The 24,741-nt window shown below is 33.3% G+C and overlaps 2 protein-coding genes across 3 annotated transcripts in view; one reads left to right on the top strand and one right to left on the bottom strand.

Moving 5' to 3' along the window:
• Nucleotides 1-24,741, bottom strand: part of runx2a (RUNX family transcription factor 2a) — a 91,023-nt gene that overhangs the window by 36,050 nt on the left and 30,232 nt on the right. The window contains exons 3-5 of the mRNA XM_073826479.1: nt 15,280-15,527; nt 13,506-13,662; nt 5,261-5,365 (exon numbers count right to left, since the gene is read on the bottom strand). Coding sequence (XP_073682580.1) covers nt 5,261-5,365; nt 13,506-13,662; nt 15,280-15,527 — 510 coding nt within the window. The remainder of the gene's footprint in view (nt 1-5,260; nt 5,366-13,505; nt 13,663-15,279; nt 15,528-24,741) is intronic.
• Nucleotides 15,391-24,741, top strand: part of supt3h (SPT3 homolog, SAGA and STAGA complex component) — a 157,380-nt gene continuing 148,029 nt past the window's right edge. Inside the window, exon 1 of one of the 2 annotated variants that reach the window (XM_073826480.1) lies at nt 15,391-15,562. In XM_073826480.1, the coding sequence (XP_073682581.1) occupies nt 15,536-15,562 (27 nt within the window). In that variant the 5' untranslated portion in view covers nt 15,391-15,535. Of the gene's footprint in view, nt 15,563-18,122; nt 18,210-24,741 lie in introns of those variants that run through there. The other variant, XM_073826481.1, reaches the window with a different exon arrangement.

The following is a 24,741-nucleotide window of genomic DNA, read 5'->3' as shown; positions in this document are numbered from 1 at the left end:
GGATCATATGACACTGAAGTCTGGAGTAATGATGCTGAAAATTCAGCTTTGTTCAGCAGTTATTTTAAATAATAAAAATATTTAAAAATTTTACTGTTTTTGCTGTACTTTGGATCAAATAAATGCAGGCTTGGTGAGCAGAAGAGACTTCTTTAAAAAACATTAAAAATCTTACTGTTCATAAACTTTTGACAGGTAGTGTATACAATTCTGCAATTCCGCCATCTCTGAAAGAAATAAACTAGTCTGCACACTAAAATGTTTGTGTTTACACCAACAGAAGCAGTGTTTGGAAATCACGACTGGTATTTCCCCTGATAAACGCATGCACACAGAGTCAAAGAAAGCAAAGCTGAAGATGAATGAGCCGTGTGAGATGAAAGGCCGTCACATCAGAGATGCCCGAGGGTACGATTAATCCGTAATGAATGAAGATCACACACTGGCATAAGCTGCCTCCAAAATGCAGCTGCCAGATGTGTTAATTGAGACGAGGAGGAAAAGAAGGAAGAAAACAAGACGTTAAGAAGCGATATTGTTGGTTTTGCCGCCAGAAAGTTATCTGTGAATACGAGGCCAGTGGCAACAGCTGTGTGCCAGGCAGGTTGGCATGTGCTTCTTACAAACACGCCAATGCCAGATCTACAGCAGCGCTCATCAGACACTGTGTCTCTGCGTATGATGGCGTGTGTCGATGAGAGGTAATTAATCATGCGGAATGTTCATGCTGCAGTGTTCCAGGTGGGTAACCAGGGCGTTGCTATGGGGTTGCTAAGGTGTTCTGAGGATACAATGTAACAGTTGGGATCTAAAAGTAAGAATTCCATTCTTTTTTTGCATTTAGAAATTGATTTTTAGTGATAAAACTCTTAAGTTGGGTTCACTGCAGTCATTTTGACCTGGAGAGGATTTTCTTTTTCCTGTAATGCTAGTTAATGTTATTGCACTGGACTAAAACTTAGCAGTAGGGTATAACATTTTGGTACTTTTGAAGGGTATTTTTCCAAGCTTGTTAAATTAGCACAGATTTTGTATTGTGTAGCTTACACACTTCAGGTTTTGAGCGAATATTGTGAATATTGAATATTAAAAAAACTGAGGTGCATAAGCTCAGATCATTGAGGCCTACGGTCATACAGTTCCACAAAGAAATGCAAAACCTGTGCTAATTGAAAGAAAACAAGTTGACAAAAAGATCAAATCCAAGATTTGTTAATAATATAGCATAAAGATAGATTTACAAGCAGTTTTTAAAGGCTGACAGGAACACCAAATTAGGTGTTCAATCTAAAAGGTTGGTATTTGCTTCTTTTGAAGCCATTATTTCAACTTTTATGTTTAACAGTAGAACAGTAGAACAACTACATTACCCATGATTCTGAGAAGCAATTTCCACCAATCACAGAATAGCAGCGAGCTCTGCTTTTAAATTCCAACAATCAGAGAGTCGAGACGATCTCTGCTTTTGAATTCCACCGACCAGAGAGTGACGGCAAGCTCAGTTTTTAAATTTCGCCCATATCAGAGAGACGCGGAAAGCTCAGCTTTTAAATTCCACCAATCAGAGAGTCAAGGCAAGCTCTGCTTTTAAATTCCACCAATCAGTGAGTTGTGGAGCTCAGATTTTAAATTTCACCAATCAGAGTGTCAAGGCGAGCTCAGTTTTTAAATTCCACCAATCAGATTTTTGGTGAGCTCTGCTTTTAAAAAATTCCACCAATCAGAGATGTGGTGAACTCTGCTTCCATATTCAACCAATCAGAGAGTTGTGGCAAGCTCTGCTTTTAAATTCAACCAATCAGAAAGTTGCAATAAGTTCTGCTTTTAAATTCCACCAATCAGTGAGTCAAGGCGAGCTCTGCTCCACCAATCACAGAGTTGCGACCAGCTCTGCTTTTAAATTCAACCAATCAGAGAGCTGTGAGTCTGCTTTTAAATTCCACCAATCAGAGAGTCGCAGTAAGCTCTGCTCTTAAATTTCACCAATCAGTGAGTCAAGGTGAGCTCTGCTCCACCAATCACAGAGTTGCGGCCAGCTCTGCTTTTAAATTCAACCAATCAGAGAGTTGTGAGTCTGCTTTTAAATTCCACCAATCAGAGAGTCGAGGTGAACTGTGCTTTTAAATGGCATCAATCAGAAAGTTGCAGCGAGCTCTGTTTTTAAATTCCATAATTGAAAAATCGTGACAAGCTCTGCTTTTACATTCCACCAATCAGACAGCCACGCCAAACTCTGCTTTTAAATTTCACCAATCAGAGAGTCGAGGCGAGCTTTGCTTTTAAATTCCACCAATCAGAGACTAGTGTTGACCCTCATTTTTAATTTATGTAATTTGAAATGCTTTATAGGATTGCAGTTCTTTCCCTCATTAAAATGTTAAGTTCAGAGTCTTGTACTTTTGTCAGATTTTCAAATACGTTTTTGCTTCAAATTAACCCATATGGGAAAAATTAATGGAAAAAACTAAACAAACAGGTATAAAGAAAAGTGGGCGGGCACTATTAACATGTTGCTATGTGGTTGCTTACTGGATTTTTTGTGCGCAATCATTTAGAAACATACGTTAACAGCATGTCTAAAGCCTCCTGTCATTTCACAAAAACTTTGAGTAATTTCATCACCGAAAGCAAAAGGGTTTGCATAAAACGTAAGCTTAAGAAACATCTGTCAGTCACCGTTAACGGCTAACAGAATGTGATGTTCTTTTATTAGATTATCCTGCCACTAAAGGTCGTCTTGTGAAGAACTCTGGCCGTAATGTCAGACTGCAACAGACAGACTTCAATATAAACACATACTAAAAAAGTCAAGCACGTTGTGTTCCTGGTTCCATTCTCTGCCAGATGAAAGTAATTCATAACAGCTTGTGTGTATTTACTAGTCCTGGGGCTCAGTGTGAAAACTGAAATTTGGCAGCGTCTTCTAACAGTCTTTTTTTTTTCAGGTAGTGAGAGCAACTGAGAAGTCGAAGCAAACGGCGAGCACAACTCACAAGTCCAGACATCGACTCAGATGAAGCGGCTTTTTCATAATTGAAGGATAACTGGAGCTTTTTGCCAGATCAGGTTCCTCTGAGAGAGAAAACACTGGGCTGTTTCTCTTTTCTGTGACACGTCTCTGTTCAATGTATCGGTGAAACTTTAAAGCCTTTCTTTTTTTGTCTGAGAAATGTCTCGATGGTTCTTATAAATCTAGCTGATCACATAATGACCCCAATATTGATGTACAAAATGGATTTTGTCTGGAAATACATCCTGACCTTCTTTGTAACCCAACCATATACAGCATTAAGTTCAGAATGGTACACTAGCATACTATTCTTAATGTGCACAGTATGTGAATTTTTTGTATGGATGGAATACTAGTACAAATACACCAATGATGTTATAAGTGTTTTGTTTCATTTTATAGACGAAAACATTAAAGGAGTTGCTGGAGATGAAAGCACAGCCACCCTAGACACAATCGTTTCCTCAGAGCTTAGAAATGAAACCTATGGCTATCGGCGAGGTATTTTTAGCTGAATCCGAGATTAAGGAATACTACTATATTTTCCCATTTTTGAGTATTCCACAATGCAATGTGCTCAATTTTCCATTGGCTGTGTCGGGAATGCAATATTTGCTTCATGCATACTGAATACTATGCAGTATATACTATATACTGTGAAATCAATCTCCACATCAGATGAAAAATATATAATTATTGCTTATTTATTTACCATAATTGTGACATAATTTCATGTTTTAAGCCTTTTTTTTTCTTGCAATTCTGACTTTTTTCTTGCAATAGTTTTTTTTCCCTCCACAGAATTAAATAAGGTTATTTAGACTTTTTATCTCACAATATTTGACTCTTTTTTTTTTGCAATTTTCTATTTATATCTTGCAATTCTGACTTTTTTTCTCATTGCAAGAAACAACGTCTGAATTGTGAGATATAAACTCTGAATTGCAAGAAAAAAACACAGAATTGCAAGATACAAAGTTGCAGTTACCTTTTTTAATTGTTTTATTCTATGGTGGAAATAAGCTTCTACACTAAAATGTAGTATAGAAAAAATTCCACTTAAATTTTCACAGTATTGTTAGTGAATTTCATAAACAATTACAAAGAAATGTCAAGTAACAGTGAATTTTACATTGAAATTTTGAAGTAGAAATATTAAAATAGTATTTTCTTGTAAAATGTACTCTTATGACTTTGATAAATAATTTTTACATTTGCCAAATTCTGAATTAAACATTTAACATGAATTCATGTGACGTAAAATACAGTTTTAAATGTTTATCATGAAATAATGCATACTATTTTAAAAAACAGTAAGATGATAGTATGCATCCTGCCATAACAAAGATTTTAAACTACTGTATATTTCATGTTTCATTCAGAATGTGTTTAAAAAAAGATTTTTAGAAGTAGTAAATAAAGATTATTATAAATAAATATTTCAGTTATTCTATTTCAGAATTTCATGTTTATTTCAGTGTTCCTTTCTGTTTTCTTTGTCATTTATTGTGAAATTTGCAAGCAATTCCTGAGTGCAAATAGTTTTTTAACATAGCTATGTTGCATTTTTAATTACATTTTTGAAAATTTGGTTATGTAACAATTTATAGTCACAAAATTAGCATTAATTATGTTTCTTCATTTTTAAAAATGTAACAATGTTGCATTTTTTTCATTACATTTTTGAAAATTTGATTATGTAACAATTTATAGTCACAAAATTAGCATTAATTATGTTTCTTCATTTTTAAAAATGTAACAATGTTGCATTTTTTTCATTACATTTTTGAAAAGTAACAATATGTTACTAACATTATTCATGTTTCTTCTTCACACAGGAAGTCAGCACAGCAGCCAGTATGCAGTGCGCTATTATTCCATTGAGAACACAGCCAGAGCGCAGGTCAGAGGTCGAAGGGTTTGTACGGGCACTCGCTCTTAAGAGCACGTTGACGGACAGACACAAGAGGCCAATACAGTAAACATTTTCACAAGTCAAGCGGCCTTGACAGCACGTGTTTGTATTTGCCTCTCGCCGAACACGCCTGCTGCTCCTCAAAGGCCGTCTTTGTGCATTGAGGCGTGCTGAATCCATTTTTTAAAACAGTACCGTAACACAATCTATGCATCAATTCATGCATCGGGCCGCACGCCTCGTCCCACTGGCTGTGCCACGCCGCTTCACGGCATCATTCATCTGCTTCTGCGTGTGCTAATCACATGATGTGTGATATTTGGGGTGGTACTCACTTCGCGGCTCGCGCGGTCCGTCCACTGTGACCTTTATGGCTCGGTGGTAAGTGGCCACTTGCGGTGGGTTCGTGAATACCGTGATTGTCAGCGTGAAGCTCTTTCCTGCAAAACACAAAAAGGTTCAAACCCGATTAATCCGACGGACAATGCGGCGCATTCATCGCGCAGCCGTCATTTGCATTTCTCTGCTGGTGACGGTGGGATTTTAACTGCGAGGAACTCGGACGATTGAAAAGGCCTGGGCGCAATGGACAATAATGGGGTTGCTTTGGAAAGTGACCCTTGCTGCCCATTGAATTTATCAGTTGTTGGACATGACAAATCAGAAATGCATTAAAAAGAATGAATAAAAAGTGTACGTGTAGCCATTTTGTGCAGCAGTGGCTTTAAATTAGCTTTTATAAATAATATTAATATATAAATATTAAAGCATTTGTAAATTATTTTCATCATATTAATATTTAAATATATTTTTTATAAATTTTTTTAAATATATTTAATTGAAAAATTTTAAGTGATTAATATTTAATTTTGGATTAATAAATATTTTATTATCAATTTAATATTTGTGTCCATATGTATTATTTTAATTGATATTTAAACTATTTCATACTGAAAAAAGTATGTCTACATTATTATTGGTGGATTTCTCTTCAGGATTTTTTTATGAAGAAAATGACTAGAATTTTTGGATCTCTGCTGTTGCTTTATAATATTATTTATGCATAGCATTAATGTATACATGTAAAACATGTACATGTTTTTAAATGTATTTTAAATATATTAAATAAATAAAAATATGCTTAATATAATATTTAATAAATCATATATATTTTAAGTGTATACACACACACTTAAAATATATATAGTTTACTAAATATAAGATTAATAAATATTTATAGTTTATTTAATGTGTATTATTTTATTATTTTAGGAATAATTTATTTTATTATGTACATTACCACCAGTCACAAGGTTTTGAACAGTAAGATTTTAAGTAAGTCTCTTCTGCTCAACAAGCAGAAATAATTATAGAAATTAATACTTTTATTTAGCAAGGATGCTTTAAACTGATCAAAAATCATAATAAAGGCATTAATAATGTTAGATTAAAGAAAGATTTCTATTTCAGATAAATGCACTTCTTAACTTCTGTTCATCAAAGAAACTTAAAAAATTCTACTCTGCTGTTTTTAACATAATAAAAATAATAAATGTTTTTTGCACAGCAAATCCGAATATTAGAATAATCTCTGAAGGATCATGTGACTGAAGTAATGATGCTAAAAATTCAGCTGTAAAATTACAGGAATAAATTACATTTTAAAATATATTCAAACAGAAAGTAGTTATTTTAAATAGTAAAAACATTTCAAAATTTTACTGTTTTTGCTGTGCTTTGAATAAAAATACATGCAGGCTTGGTGAGCAAAAGAGACCTCTTTAAAAAACTTTTGACTGATAGTTTTTTTTTTTACTACAGGTAGATGGCTGTACTTGTCATTAATTGACATTCTTCAATATTTCTAAAAACATGATAAGAATTTTTTCTTTTGGACCTCTGCTGATGCAAAATAATGCAAAACCTCTGCTCGTATTTGCTAGCATGTTCACATGCACTGGCATTTGGATTTCCTTTTATCAAGCACCCAAGAATAAACTTCCGCAGCAGTGCTGTTATTAGTCGTCATTCTTTTATGTGTGAACATTAGAGGGTTAGGTGTGAAGGTGGGGTCCTGCAGTTACTGTTTTTTCATCTTATGTGACCTTTTAGTAATCAGCGTTTCCATCTTTTAGTTAAAATGTTCATAATTGTGTGAACTCATAGTTCATAGTGTTTAAAAACTGCCGATCAACTTTATTACAAGATATTGTTACGCTGAAACACGCTAAATGGCAACGCTTTCTGTCAGTAGCGCGCAGGAAATACTAAGCTACATCTAATGAGGCAAACTCAGCAGTAATGTGCAAAGCATGCTGTGAAGTCAGGCATGACACATTCTCAGAGCCGCGATCTGCAATAAGACAGGAAGAAGTGGGTGGAAAGGACTGACACAATACGGCCGGCAGCTACACTTGGCTCAGGCTTCGTACTGTAGATTATACATCAGACGGCTTCAAAACTGGGATTAATTGAGTAACTCTTGGAATAGGGAGAGCTTTCAAACAAATATAAGGTTGCAAGGCCATTGTTTGAGGTTTATGCTTCATTAGCTTGCATTGAGATTCACTGGCTTTGAGTGAGAAGCTTCAAATTGCTCATACAGTGGAAAACAATTGGTGTGGGATTTACTTTCAAACAATTTTCACTCAGAAATTGCTATTTTCCCAAAGACACGGCAATGATATTGAATGAAGCTGACTGAAAAAGTATTCTACTACACTAATAATTGTACAACTTCTTGAATTGATCCACCAATTTTCTCATACAGTAAATGTTATGCAATAAGTCTTGCTCAAGTAATTACTCTTTCTAACATTAATTCAGTATTAGTCATTAAACATTTTCCCAGCTAACAAAAACATTCTGCTAACATTCCCAATACGTTATAAAAATGTCATTTTTTGAAAATTTAAAAACGTTTTTTTTTTCCCCCCTAGGAATACAAACGTTAAGGGAACATTCCATTTGATCATTTTGAAAACATTATGGAATGTTACTTTTGAATGTTCTCAGAACGTACCGAAACAAGTTGTAACATTTAAAAAACGTTAGATAAACATCCTACTAAACTCTTTAAGGAAAAAGTGGTCATAAGCAATGTATATGTTTGTGCAAATGTTTTGAGAACATTATTAAAGACCAGATCATTTTAAATGAAAATTTTATTATTTTCATAACTTTGAGAGAACCTCTTCTGAGAACATTCCTTGTTACCTGGGATAGAATTTAGTGTTCATTTAATCAATTAATCATTTTTACGTTTGCTGACATTCTTGTAAATGTTATGCCACAAGTCTGGCTAAAGTAATCACTCTTTCTATTGTTAATTGAACATACACTACCAGTCAAAAGTTTTTGAACACTAAGATTTTTGATGTTTTTTAAAGAAGTCTCTTCTGCTCATCAAGCCTGCATTTCTTATGCCAAAAATCATTAGGATATTAATTAAAGATCATGTTCCGTGAAGATATTTTGTAAATTTCCTACCTTAAATATATCAAAACTTAAATTTGATTAGTAATATGCATGGCTAAGAACTTAATTTGGACAACTTTAAAGATGATTTTCTCAGTATTTAGATTTTTTTTGCACCCTTCAGATGATGTATAAATCTCAATTTCAAATAATTGACCCTTATGTCTGGTTTTGTGGTCACATATGTACAACAGTTCAGTCAGGATTCTTTGATGAAAGATAGAAAGATCCAAAGATCAGCATTTTTCTGAAGGATCACTTGACTGGAGTAATGATGCTAAAAATTCAGCATTGGAATCACATGAATAAATGGAAAGTAGTTATTTTAAACAGTAAAAAATATTTCAAAATTTTACTGTCTTTGCTGCACTTTTGATCAAATAAATGCAGGCTTGGTGAGCAAAAACGTCTTCTTTAAAAATCATTAAAAATCTTACTGTTCAAAAACTTTTGACTGGTAGCATATAATTCAATAAATAACATTTCATAGAAGAAAACATCATGCATTTCTTATGTACATAAGTATTTTCTATAACTGCAACCATTGTTCTTCTACAGGTTATGCAATTAGTCTTGCAAAAGTAATTCATCTTTCTAACAATAATTGAACATGTAATTAATCAAACAACATATTTTATAGAATAAACAGTCATGCATTTCCCTAAAAGTGCCGTATTTTTGATTTACGGACACTCTTGTATGTGTCTTGCTAATCACTTTTAACATATAAATCATTAACCAACATATTTTCTATATACATGGATTTTGTAGAATTGCAGAATAGAACATTTTTTTATTTGCTAATATTCTGTAAGTGTTGTGCAAGTAACCTTACTATAATATAATAATATAACTATAATAATGAGTCTTTCTAACTAATTGAACACATTTTATAGCATAAACAATCATGCATTTCTCATACGGGCATGCATTTTCTACAATTGCAACATGTTTGATTTACAAACATTTTTGTTAACATTATGTAATAAGAATGCATTTTCCTATAACGGCCATATTTTTGATTAACTGACACTCTTGTATGCACTATGCAATCAGTCTTGCTTATTTTTTGCTTTTTTTTTTTTAGTCATTTTTAACATAAATCACTAACCAACATATTTTCTATATACATGGATTTTGTAGAATTGCAGAATATATTTTTTTATCCACCAATATTCCTGCAAGTGTTGTGAATCTTTCTAACATTAATTGAACAGAATTGCAACATTTTTGATTTACAAACATTTTTGTTAACATTATGCAATAAGTCTTGCTAAAGCTAATATGTGACCATGGACCACAAAACAAGGCATAAGGGTCATTTTTTTAAAGCTGAATCTGAATCAGTGTATGATCCATTGATGTATGATTTGTTAGGATACTATTTGAAAATATGAGGGTGCAAAAAGTATTGAGAAAATCGCTTTTAAAGTTGTCCAAATGAACTTCTTAGCAATCACAAATTAAGTTTTGATATATTTATGGTAGGAAATTTACAAATTATCTTCACGGAACATGATCTTTGCCTATTATTCTAATGATTTTTGTCATTAAAGAAAAAAAAACGATAATTTTGACCCATACAATGTATTGTTGGCTATTGCTACGAATATACCTGTTCTACCTTGTGGTCCAGGGTCACATATATAATTAATTAAACAACGTATTTGATAGAATAAACAGTCATGCATTTCCCATATGCATGCATTTCTCTAGAACTCCCACATTTTGATTTCCTGATATTTTTGTATGTTATGCAATAAGTCTTGCTAAAGCAATTACTCTTTCTTTTCTCCCACAGGAATCTGTCCGCGAGCCCCCAAAAGCACGTTCACAGACCCACCCGAGCCCGTCCCAGCGAGCTGATACCAAACACGCACCGCACCGCGGCCCTGCCCAGCGTCTAACCGAGCCGCTTCACCAACCCTGGCATCTGCCATCCATCCAACGCTTGAAGTCCAGCAACTAAAAATATCCTAAACGCTGGCTCATTCAGAAGGGTTTTTCTGTTCGAAATGATTTCCTAAACAGACCGAGACAGACTGCATGTGAAATGCATAAACTTCTGATCAACAACAAACATCCCACCCTGTCCTAACCCAAGCGGCATATCCGAATCCATTCATAAATAAGGGTGCAGTACTTCTGTGTTTCTGCCTAAATCAAGTGTTTTGTCTCGGCAAACGCGCGCAGTTGCTTTTGGTAATTCGAGGCGTGTTATTTTTTCTGCTGTCATTTGTTTGATTGTGGTCGATCTTATTCTAATCTTCCGCATCGCGCCTCGTATCGTTTTCCATATTTAATTTCCTTATGCTGCGCTATCTCCTCCCTGACTTCCTCTTCCAGATCTCGTGTCATAGATAGAAGAAACTTAAGCCTGCGAAGGTGTGGGTCTCCATGCGGGCCAAGGCCCTGTTGACTGTGACAGCTGTGAGGAGATAACACGGATGCACACACATGCACACTGATAGCGTGTTGAGGGTGTGTGAGGACATGCATTGCTGCAGGAATGCGCTGAGACCAGACCACTGGTCAAGAAAACGCCACATGCATTGCCACGTCCACTCGGCAAATGAAACCGCAGACCTAAAAAGTGCCAGTAGACTGATTTATAGGGCCGATTATTGGCATATTCATGTACACATGACCAATTAACTGTTTTATCTTTCCTCGTATGTGATCCTGGACTACAAAAGTAGCACAGGTATATTTGTAGCAATAGCCAACAATGCATTGAATGGGTCAAAATTATGCCAAAAATCATTAGGATATTAAGTAAAGATCATGTTCCATGAAGATATTTTTTACATTTCCTACCAATATATCAAAACTTAATTTTTGATTAGTAATATGCATTGCTAAGAACTTCATTTGGACAACTTTAAAGGCGATTTTCTCAATATTTAGATTTTTTTTTTTGCACCCTCAGATTCCAGATTTTCATCTTTTTTTTCATTGTATCTCTGCCAAATATTGTCCTATCCTAACAAACCATACATCAATGGAAAGATTATTTAATCATCTTATTTCTTAATTCTTAATTCTTATTTTTTTTTTTAATGAACACTACTTTACACTTTATTTACTCAAAATTCATTATTATTATTCGTTTTATAATTACAAATTTTTTATTGGCCAAAGCTCCTAACAATATAACAATATTTACAATAAAAATAAAAATAAAATATATTCAAAAATTTTTTTGTTTTAATGTTTTATCATTAATTATGTACACATTTTAATTGATAGATAGATATTATATTATATATAATAAATTTTATATATTAATACATTTTTTATATTGTAATAAAAAATATTTAGATATTTTTGTCTTGTTTTTTTATAAAAAAATTGTCTTAATTGTAATTAATTAAAATGAACACTATTTTACAATATTACACAATATTTACTTTATTACAATATGTTGTACATTTTATGTTTTATATATTTGCATTTTTAATATAACATTTTATATAATACATTTTATATTAATTTTAAGTTTTATATATTATAATGAAATTTATATATTTTCTTGTGTTTTTTTGTTTTTTTGTGCCTTATTAATGTAATTAATTAAAATGAACACAATTTTACAATATTACACAATATTTACTCAATTCATTATTCTTCTTTTTAGCTTTTATGGGTCTTATATATATGTATGTATATATATATATATATTTATATAATATATTTTGTTTGATTTGTTTATTAAAATGTTGTGTCTTATTAATAATTGTAATTAATTAAAATTAACTGTTTTTTACAATATTAAAAAATATTTACTCAATGCTTGTTGGCTTCCTTCTGTCTCGGGAGTCGGTGGAAATGTACATTAACTGAAATATAAATTAAAAATAATAATACAATTTAGATTGCCCAATGCAGTTTAATATGTGTATATAATAATGATAGCAAATACAATGTATATACAATTTTTGAATTAAAATTAACATTATTTTGCATTTATTTGCTCAAAAAGCATTATTATAATATGTTTGTATCTTTTCTTTTTAGATTTTGGAAACGACGCTGGCAGAACGCCCACTTCCTTTAATACTAATAAATCTCAAAACAACCAATATCAGTCCCCATTGATATTTATCACATTCTCCATACTGTATCAGCCACTGAGAAGCCCATATAGGTGGACGGGCACGTCCCCAAACACCTGGAGTTGTTTTAAGTGTTTGGAGAGTGTCGTTTGTGGGCGCCATGCGAGGGATTCCCTGTTGCACACGTACCATAGGTACGTGCCTCACTTTAAGTGCCCGCGTGGATTAGTAGGGCAAGTCTAGACCGCACGCCCCAGTATACGCAGCCTCCAGCGGCAGACAGACCGTTCCTCTGATCTCACTGCCTGTCCCGGACGCTTCAAAGGCCTGCGCTCTCAATGCTTCTTCCGACAGGATCACAAGAGCAGGATTTTGTCTTTGACAATAATTGCGAGCATATCAAAAGCAGCATTCATCCACACATAAGCAGTCTGTGAGCACTTTGAGCCTGCGTTCACGTCTTAAAGACTTTTATTGCTTCTTTTTTCTCTCGTGTGTGTAGGATGGATAGAAGAGAAAAAGAGTATTAGATAGGAAATCCCAGCAAATGCAATATTTTGCAACAGCTTTTTTAAAGTATTTTTTTCACTTTTTTAAGCTTCGGGAATACTTAAATGACAGTCTTTTTGGAAAGCACCCCTTTTTTTCTTTATTCTCAACATGGAAGCACTCAAACTGTTGGACGCTGGTGGAAACGCCTTTCTGTGATTCTCGTCCAATTCTGCAGCTCTTTTCAGTATTTTTGTAAGTGAGGAATGTTGGACAGTGTCCTATTGTGTTCATGTAAAACATGCAACGCATAATTTGCATTATTTTTTCAGAGGCTACACAGAAGCAATCCATACGGTTAAAAACCAATCGATTTTATCTGTGGTAAAACTTGACTTTCAGTCCATCTGGATTGCGCGCAGCACGTCGAAATTTTACTTCCAACATGTCATTTATTGTAAACGAAACGTCTTACGTGATTTTACCCCTTTTTATGATTCAGCCAAAGCAAACGAAGCGGCCAGCGCAGAATAAATAAAATTAAAGTGGAAGTACCAACCTCTTCCACTCCTGCCAACAAATCTCAGGTCGTTGAAACGCGCCACCTGATTCTTCATGACAGCTGAGGCGTTTCGCAGCTCTGCCGAGTAGTTCTCGTCATTTCCTGCCATAACTGTCACCACCGTCCCGTCAGGAACATCTCCCAGAGCAACAACCTGAACAGAAACGAACACACTGTGACTGTCTCGCTGTTTATGATGAAAACAGGCCTGCGATTATGATTATAGCTGACATTATGAAACGAGAGAGGGTTAATAACACAATAAATCTAGTAAAACCTGCAAACATATCACTAAACAAAAGTTAGATTGTTCTTAGATGTGATCTTTTAAATCATGTACGTAAGAAATTCCACTTAAATCGGTCAGAAACATCTGGTGATGTGAGTGTAGCTAGTTCAGCAAAGAACAATGACCCTTAGAAAAATTACAACTATTATAAAAAATATAAAAATATATTTTTAAAAACATATTCCAATTTTGCTATTTGTAAACATTATGAAATTTAAAAAAAATAATTAAAAGCAACATTTATTTATTGTCAAAAAACAATATGCACTTTTTTTTAAATCCTTGCCATTTTTTTTCTTGGATTTTGCTCTAAAATGCAAATGATGCAGCAACTAAATCTTATCTGAGAAAACCAACGAACTACAAAAATGACATTTAATTCAAATGTTTTGATGTCGAGTGTGAGCAGAAGGGCTGGTTCAGTTTTACAAGCTCAAATAAATGAAGTAAAGTATGTTTACAGAATAAGCCCGAGCGAAACGGTTTCTGCTACAGATACTATGTTTGGTGAAAGTATTAATAGTTGTGTGTAATTTAGGCCATGTGATTAAACATGCATGTGTTTGTATCTATGAATAGCCTCAAATCTCTCAGATTTCACTGCATCTGTAACTGGCATAGAAAAACATCTGATCTGATAAACTACTATTATTAACGATAAAACACTGTTTACGTGGAAAAGAAACACTAATAAAACATAAATCATTTAATCAATTTTAAGGAAAAACCTGCACATATTTTTTTGGTTAAAAGTGCAAAAAGTAGTTAAAAGTGCTAAAGGTTTGATTAGATGTGAGCTCTGTATGTGACCTTAGACCACAAAACCTCATAAGCGTTTTTTTTTTTTTTTTTTAAATTGAGATGTGTACATTATCTAAAAGCGAAATAAATAAGCTTTCTATTGATGTGTGTTTGTTAGGATAGGACATTTGGCTAAGACACAACTATGTGAAAATCTAGAGGGTGCACAAATGTCTAAATATTGAGAAAATCACTTTTAAAGTTGTTCAAATTAAGTTCTTAGCAATGCCCATTACAAATCAAAAAGTACTTTTTGATATATTCACGGTAGAAAATTTACTAAATATATTCTTGGAACATGATGTTAATATCCTGATTTTTGGCATAAAATAAAAATTTATAATTTTGACTTGCTACAAAAAACTACTATAAGTTAGAAAGTTAGAAACATATATTGTAACTATTATAAACGATTGCGTTTTATTTCCTACTCATCCTAAAGTGTTTTATGTGTTTTAATGCTGTCTGGATCTTGGCCAGGTCTTGTAAAACAGATTTAAATCTGAATAGGACCATTAATTCCGTGGTTTAAATTGATCATAAAAAATATATTCATATATGAATGTAAAAAGTGCTGATCTGTTAAAAAAATCAATGTCAAAAATGAGCATATCGCTAGTTAACGCGCATGCAAAAAGCTAGAAATGCATCATGTATATCTTATTAAAGCGTCTTTCTGACCTTAAACGCCACCGGGAGAGTTTTGTTGCACCTCCAGTGAGACGGCAGCACTGAGCACAGAAAGTTGGGGCTGTCCGTCCGTACGAGCTCGGCGGGGTGGTCCGCGATGATCTCCACCATCGTCCGGTTGTCGTGCTGCCGGAGTCTCGGCACCGCCGCGTTCTGCTCCTGCTGCGCATCGCTCATCTTCCCCGCCACCGGCTGAAGACTGCTGGACGGCGGACTGAACCTGCGGCTGGTGCTCGGATCTACCGGAATGCGCATCACAACAATGTCAGCAAAGGTAAGGGCACTTTAAACCAGCACTAAACTCAAGAGTTTTCGATTAAAAATGGATGGGATGTTTATAAAGTCCGTTCGGTGCTTTCCGGAAAGCGAAAAAGTTGGATAAGCTCGGTTCCCCTCAGGCTTTACGCGCGAGTTCTACAGGTGAAACGCGTGGAAAATAACGCGAGGGACCTCCTGGTTACACCGTGAAGAAACGCCGACATAATTTACGAGGCGATTTCGCTTCTCCTTGGCGGTTCCAAACGTCAAAATCCCCGATAAAACCGAGTCGCATTACGCGCGGCTCTCGCTCGGAGAGTTCGCCTCAGCGCGCTTCTTAAAACGTGTTACCATAAAAGAAGTTAAAAAGAGAGTTAAGAAGTTCTCAAAAGTCCCCAAGACCCTTCTTTCTCCATACAGAGTCTTTGTGAAGGGTTAAAAAGGTGATTCCAAAGGTTGTGGTTAGAAAGATGAAGGCGCTGGAAAGCCGCAGTGTTTTGTCTCGTTGTGTGGTTTGTCTTAGGAGGCAGGGACTTGGGTGAGCTCAGGTTTTTTGTGGTTTATATATATATGCAGAAGCAGGAGGATTATTATGCTGATGAGTCTTGAGCACGTCATGTCTCCAAGCACCATTTCATGGCATCAAAATAAATGAGCACTTCAGTGGTTTGATATTTTCCTCTCTTACCAGAGCAATGCAGCAAATACTAGCAGCACGAGTGTGATTTAGGACGAAATGTTAAAGAAGATCAAGCAAATGCGTAGACGAAGTTTAAACATACATTAAGCAAAATATTCAACGGTGTATGCTTTAGTATGGCAACTAGGTGAAGCCCGAGCGTTTTCTTTCACTGTTAGCTAATACTGAGAGACATAAAGAGACATAAACACAACTCATTCAAACCAGACTGAAAGCAAACAAGCGCAGAAGAGAAGTGACTCATTTCCTATTTCTAAAGACAGATAAAGAGCCAGGGCTAAAGTTAATATTATACAAGATCAGGCAACAACAACAGCACTGAAGCCAAGGCAACACTATTGAACTCTATGGAACTAAATTTGTGTTCTTTTTATGTTTTTTTTGAGCTCGTTATTTTTTATTACTAATTTGCAAAAAAGTTAATAAGTTAATATTTTTAGTTTATCCTATATTACAGTTGAAGTCAAAAGTTTACATACACCTTGCAGAATCTGCAAAATATTAATTATTTTACCAAAATAAGAGGGATCATATAAAATGCATGTTATTTTTTATTAAGTACTGAGCTGAATAAGATATTTCACATAATGGATGTTTACACACAGTCCACAATATAAAATATTAGTTGAATTTATTAAAATGACTCTGTTCAAAAGTTTACATACACTTAATTCTTAATACTGTGTTGTTACCTGAATGATCCACAGCTGTGTTTTTTTGTTTTGTTTTGTTTAGTGATAGTTGTTCACGAGTCCCTTGTTTGTCCTGAACAGCCGTTCTGCAGAAAAATCCTTTGGGTCCCACAATTTTTATTTATTTATTTTTTTTTAAAGCATTTTGTGTTTTTGAACCCTTTCCAACAATGACTGTATGATTTTGAGATCCATATTTTCACACTGAGGACAACTGAGGGACTCATATGCAACTATTACAGAAAGTTCAAACACTCACTGATGCTCCAGAAGGAAACACGATGCATTAAAAGCTGGGGGTGAAAACTTTTTTAATTTGAAGATCAGAGAAATTTAACTTATTTTGCCTTCTGGGAAACATTTAAATATCCTTGGTAGCTTCTGAAGGGCAGTACTAAATAAAAAAATATGATATTTAGGCAAAATAAGAAAAATGTACACATCCTCATTCTGTTCAAAAGTTTTCACCCTTGGCTCTTAATGCATCGTTTTTCCTTCTGATGCATCAGTGAGTGTTTGAAACTTCTTTAATAGTTGCATATGAGTCCCTCAGTTGTCCTCAGTGTCAAAAGATGAATGTCAAAATCATACAGTCATTGTTGGAAAGGGTTCAAATAAACAAAAATGTTGAAAAACCAAAAATTTGTGGGACCTAAAGTATTTTTTGGAAGAACAGCAGACAAACAAGACTCATAAACGATTATCACTAAACAAACACACAAACAAACAAAAAAAAAAAAACAGCTGTGGATCATTCAGGTAACAACACAGTATTAAGAATCAAGTGTATGCACACAGGGGCATTTTTATAATTTAAACAATTATTTTCTCTTTTGGACTATATGTTAACATCATTTATGTGAAACATCTTTTTCAGATCAGTACTAAATATAAAAAATACTAAATATGCATTTTGTATGATCCCTCTTATTTTGGTAAAATAATTAACATTTTTCAGATTCTCCAAACTTTTGACTTCAGCTGTATGTTTTTTAAACGAATGAATCTCAAAAGCTCTTTTGGTGGCGCTCTTTAACGTTCAATCTCGTCTTTTATTATGCGACGAGGGCAAAGCCAGAACTACAGCAGCGTTCGCTCACCACTGCGGGCTATTGCATTATATAACCGTTAAAAACTCCATTACCCACAATCCCTGGCAGACCCGCATGACGCCAAATAGACACGCGCTGCCCAGTGTGTTTACATCAGAGACAAGTGCCTTGCAGTGTGAAAGAGCACATGTGGATGGATTGAATAATTCATAACGTAAGGTAAAACTGTTCAGTTGCTTAAAACGTGTGAGGTTAAGATTCAATTCTGGCCATTTGTATATTTAGTCTGAACGTCAACCGACAGCGAGACTCGAAAGGCTGTGTTTGTTCAGTTCGAGTCAGTGTTTATGTTTATATTTCATAAAGTGTGCTATAAACAGTTTCACAAACATCATTATGCCTTTATAACGTTGAAGCATTTTATTTGAAATAGTTTTAGCTCTTTGGATAGTTTGAAGTTAAGTTGTTAGTTTTAGTAAATAGCTTTTTGACAGCTCGTTAGACTATCATGTCGCGTTTTAACAGCATGCTAAGCCAAAATAAGCTCTTGCTTTTAGCAGAATGTTTATTGAATATGCATTGTTAGTGCAAGATGATAGAAAAATCGCGTTTTTCTTATTCTAAACTGCCGTCCCTAGGAAAAAAGTAATAATACATATTTAAAATACGTTTATTTCATACTAAGTATAGTTCAAAACCACATTTACAAACATATTTACTGACATATCTTTTGGGATTAAACTTTTTAATGTCACTGTTCATAAGGATAGTATGATCTTTGAAACATCTTGGTCTTTAAATGCAAGGTTTACCTTCAGATGTACCTTTAGTTGGACTTCAATTCTACTTCCACACAATTAAAGTAAGTTGTTTCCTTAATGAAACCAGGTTAGTATACCACAACTACAATTGCAGGGTGTTTTAAATAAGTGCATACACTGCCAGTCTGTTTAAAAGCTTTTTAATGTTTTTTTGTTTTGTTTAAATAAGTCTCTTCTGCTTACCAAGCCTGCATTTATTTGATCCAAAGCACAGCAAAAGCAGTAAAATGTTATTTATAATATTTTTATTATTTAAAATAACTGCTTTCTATTTGAATATATTTTAAAATGTAATTTATTTCTGTGAACAAAGCTTTTTTTTCAGCATCATTACTGCAGTCTTCAGTGTCACATGATCCTTCAGAAATCATTCTAAAATTCTGATTTGCTGTTTAAAAAACATTTATTATTATTATGATATTAAAAACAGCTGAGAAGATTTTTTCAGGTTTCTTTAATGAATAGAAAGTTCAGAAGAACAGCATTTATCTGACTTAGAACTCATTTGTAACATTATAAATGTCTACATCATCACTTTCGATCAATTTAAAGCATCCTCGCTAAATAAAAGTCTAATTTCTCTTTGCAAATGAGCTTAAATGATTTCTAAAGGATCACGTGACACTTAAGACTGGAGTAATGATGCTGAAATTTTAGATTTGATCACAGGAATAAATTACATTTTAAAATGTATTCATTTAAAGCATTAAAAAGCTTAGACTGGCAGTGTATGCACTTAATTAATTTTGGCTTACTAACCTGGTTTCCTTAAGGAAACAACTAACTCTGTGTTTAATGCACTTTATTTGTGTGGAAGTAGCATTGAAGTCCAACTAAAGGTACATCTTGCATTTAAAGACCAAAATTATTCAAAGATCATACGATCCTTACGAACAGTGACATTAAAAAGTAATCTCAAGCGATATGTCAGTAAATGTGGCTTTGACCTATTTCACAATATTACAGCTTTTGCTGTATTTTGCATGCTTTAAATAAACATTAAAAACAAACATTTGACATAGTGTAAATATATAAATGTATACTATACTTAGCATGAAAGTATATTACATTTTCACTAGGGTTGTGCCCGTATCAGTTAAAGTTTCATACTCTATTCTTCCTCCACAGTCAATTCTGTATTTTATTCTGGGAAAAAAAATAGGAAAAAATCACATCCTCACTCTTGTGTCTAGCCTGACTTTCCCCCATGTGTATTGTTTGTAAAACCTTGGCTGTTTGAAAGACTGTAGGAAGAGTGATGTCAGCACTCGACATGAAGTCTGACTCTGTGGAAACTTACACACACACACACAGATGATGGAGATTTGAATGTGCGAGCCATTTCTCCTCCTCCTTCCTGTCCAAGTACACGTCCAGGAGCCTTTAATCTACACGTTTCGGTGTGAGAGAAATGGATTTCGCATGATTGCAGGTCTAGCGCGGACGCAGGCAGGCGCTGCCGTGTGTGGCGAGGATGTAGGAGGGAAATAAAACATCCAATGGCTCTGAATCGCATTTGCCACTTCATTAGGAGCCCCGAGAAAGACGCGCTATTAAGTTACATTTCCTTCTTCGGCGACGGCGAGCGCCAAATATGTTTCTGATTTTCCCCCGGTTATGATGATGGTCTGTAAATTTATGAGACAGCTGAGTTGGGGTAATTGTAATTAATGAAAAATATAGTTGAATATATATTGAAACAGCATGTGGCGGAAGGTTGGAGTTGGATGTCTTGGATAAAGAAGAAATAAATATGTTGGAGGTCTTTGAATGCTGATATTTGTGGGCTGTGTTAAAAGCCTCCTTCCTCAAATCACTTTATGTCACCGAGATTCGTATTTACACGCTGTAGGACTACTGCTGTTGGCGAAGTCGCCACTAAATGAGTAAATTAACCAGGCGTCTGTAGAAACGACACGCACCAAAAAAAAAAAAAAAAAGACGTGGAAGCTACATAAAAGTCCTGACTATTTAATTACACAGAGGAAAATGCAATAAATAGAATGGCTCCCTTTTCTGTTCTTTCAAAGCCTTTTGCATGTTGAAGTAATCTCCATTCATTTGCCACATCTGAATTCATTTTGCCCAGTATGGCGACCATCTGCCTTCAGCAGTCAAAGCGAAAAGCTTTATCTTTCATCCGACGGAGGGGGCGAAAACAGAAGGAAATTTTACGCCGGGATGTGTTTATTGAAGTAAAAGGGCCCTGCTTTTGCTTTGGTGACACTTTGGAACATTTAGTTTCGTGTCCCTCCGAGGCAGAATTAAGATTTATATTGGCTCTGATTAAAGGAGAGCTGCACTGAAAAATGACAATTCTGCCTTTATTTGTTCACCTTCATGTCGTTCCAAACCCAAATGCTGTTGTTATTCTTGTGCGACGCAGAATTTTCAAATTTTTGAAAAATATCCTGGGTGCTCTTTGAAGCCTTCTGGGACGTATGATGTCAAACTCCGAAATGATTAAAGGTAGTCCGTATGATTTGTGCTGTCTTTTGAGTTTTCTGAAGCCGCATGACGAGACTGAAATCTTTCCATTGGCGTAGCTTTGAAATCTCATTCTCTGTATTCAAACATGAGCGTTATTGAGATTTGACAGCTGTGTGAACTGGTTATAAATTTATACTGGAAATTCACAGAAAGTTTAGTCATTTGCCATTATTATTATTATTATTATTATTATTATTATTATGTTGTGAATTGTTTACTTAATTTATGCTGAAATGTATAAATATTTGATAACTATATTATTTTAAATGATTTATATATATATATTTTTTTAAAGTAGAAATATTTGAGATTATCTTATGGATTTATTTTTTTAAATTACAATTTTTTAAAACAGAAAATTTATAAAAGGTATACGTATTTGATATTATTTTGTAAATTGCGTATAAATTATATACTACAATTTATACTGAAAATTCAGTATAAAGCGGTTACTAAATTTATACTGAAAAGTATGAATATTTAATATTTTTTATTTTTATTATATATTTTTAAATAACAATATTTATATTTTTATATTTTTGAAAGTATATCAGGGTATCCGCGGGGTTTTAAAAAGTATTAAAAAGTGATAAATCAAAATTGTCAAATTTAAGGCCTTTAAAAGTATTAAATGTGGTCTCAAAGATATTATTTTTTCCAAATTAGGTATTATTTTTTCAGACTATCAGGTGTCCTATTCTGATTGAAATTCTATCTGCGTTCGCGTTAGTTCGTTTAAATATGGACCTCCTCTGCGACTGTCAATCATTCTCCATTCAGTAACGTTATCACTGATCATGACCAGTGAACGTTATTCAAACAGCGCGCGCACCTCTTCCGGTTACAGCAGGATGCACGGTAAAACTCTCCAATATGATATATTCACATTAAAATGCTTGATCTGTAGAGAAAAGGCTGTGGATTTGCATAAAATGACTTTATTTTGTTGGAGTTTGTTGCTGTTTTAAACGACTCGCTACCGTGTGCCTGTCACAAACACACAAGGACTATGAATCGGCATCAAACGCACAATAACTGGAATTTAAAACTCTTGAAGAAACAATTGATAAATAAACTGTTGGACAGATATACACTAGGATTTGTGCGCTCGACATTTCTTCGCTTCGTGCCGTGAACTTTTAAATGCGCACTGGCTGTGTCTCCATGTTGCTTTGAGCACATCATTCTGCACCCGCGATGCGCATATGCGCTTTGTGCGCTCTGTTTTGAAGCGTTTCATATTATCATGGTTTTGCGCACTGAAAGATGCACAGCCTTTTCTCTACAGATCAAGCATTTTAATGTGAATATATCATAATGGAGAATCAGCAACTTGCAGTGAATGCCAGCCAGTGTGCTGGAACTATCCATTCTCTCCATTGCACATTTTATGTAGTTTGTTTTATTTTTATTTACTAAGTGAAATAAATATGTGCAATATGTTGTCAACGTCAGTCTCTAAATCTATTCTTTTTTTGTATGTTATATATGTCAAAATCTGTGTAAATAATGGAAAGGTCGCTGATTAACACTTGGAATTCAGTGTCGTGATGGTTTTAAAAAAAATTCTGAAGGTAGTAAAAAAGGTATTAAAAAGTAGTAAATTTAACTTAAGGATTGCTGTATATACCCTGTATATGTATTTGATATCTGTATTATTGTTTTAATTTTTTTTATGCAATTTGATATTTTTTGAATTGAGGATAAATTGCATACTCAATTTATACTGAAAAGTATAAATATTTATTATTTTTATTATATTATATAATTATTTTCAATAATAATGTCATATATTTATATTTTTATATTTTTGAAAGTATAATATTAGATTTTTGTATTATTGATTTTTGTGAATTATGAGGGTAAATTTTATATACAATTTCTACAAAAAAATTATAAAAGTATACATATTTGATATTTGTGAATTGAGTATAAATTGTATATTCAATTTATATTGAAAAGTATAAATATTTCATATTTTTATGATTAATATATAATTATTTTCAATAACAATGTCATATATTTATATTTTTGAAAGTATAAATATTTGATATTTGTATTGCTATTGATTTTTCTGTATTATGAGTAAATTTTGTATGCAATTTCTACAGAAAATTCATAAAGTATACATATTTGATATTATTTTGTGAATTTAATATCAATTGTTTTCTCAATTTATACTGAACGTATCAATATTTTATATTTTTCATAATTATTATATAGTTATTTTCAATACCAATGTCATATATTTATATTTTTATATTTTTGAAAGTATAAATATTTGATATTATCTGTATTGTTAGATTTTTCTGAATTATGAGTACATTTAATATGCATTTTTATATTTTATAAAAAGTGTATATATTTATGTGTTATTATTTTTTTGTAAATAATACTCAACTTATACTGAAAATGAGCAAAATGTATGAATATTTAGTATTATTCTTATTTAAATGATAATATAAAATGTATATAATTTTTTTTACCTCTTTGATATCATTTTGTGAATTAAATATAAATTGCATACTCAATTTATACTAAAATGTATAAATATTTGATATTATTATTTATTAATCTTTTGTGAATAATACTCAGTTTATTCTGAAAATGAACACATTTGGTATTATCATTGTTTTATTATTTAAATACTAATATCAAATATTTGTAATTATTACATATTTCATATTTTATATGCAATTTATACAGAAAATTAATAAAGTTTATTCAAGAAACAAATGTATTATTATTATTTTGTAAATTATGGGTATAAATTGTATACTCAATTCTGATATTAAGCATTTTTATGGCTATCGGTATCATCCATTTTCAAAACCATCTTGGCCAATAAAGTAATTTAAAAGCATTAAAAAGTTTTTTTTGTCAGAGCCTTTGTTATTTTTAATTTTGACATTAATTTGAATTTTTACAGCGGACATATATATATATATATATCGGTTATCGGTTTACTTGATCTGTAATAATCAATATTGGCATTAGCCCTGAAAAACACAGTATGAATATTTATTTTTTTTAAATTATTATAATGAAGTTATACTAATAATGCAGAAAAGCGCATACACATTTGATATAAAAAAATGTTTAATATGATTTGCACTGTATTTTAAGTTGTATGCCAAGTCTAGAATTTTTCATTTGTCACCTTTCTGCATATTCAAAGTGGTGTCACTTTTATTTGACATTGATTTTAATTAATTGAATGTGAGCTTAAATGAGATTTAAGAGCTGCAGCAGAGGTTTGTCTGTGAATAATGGCTTAAATTTCATTCTGGTTTGGTTTGAGGTTGAGTAAGTGATGATAAACTATCTGTTTAATGATCAGCGCACACAAGTGTGTCAGACTGCGGCGCTGATAGGGATTACGTCTCATCTACGTGAGAAAAGGGCCGTCCGCCTGTGAGATTTGATAGTCTGATGCCGTA

The sequence above is a fragment of the Garra rufa genome, chromosome 21, assembly GCF_049309525.1.
Source record: "Garra rufa chromosome 21, GarRuf1.0, whole genome shotgun sequence".
NCBI classification, from domain to species: domain Eukaryota; kingdom Metazoa; phylum Chordata; class Actinopteri; order Cypriniformes; family Cyprinidae; genus Garra; species Garra rufa.
The sequence above is the reverse complement of the archived record's forward strand: the minus strand, read 5'-3'. Positions and strand labels throughout refer to the sequence as shown.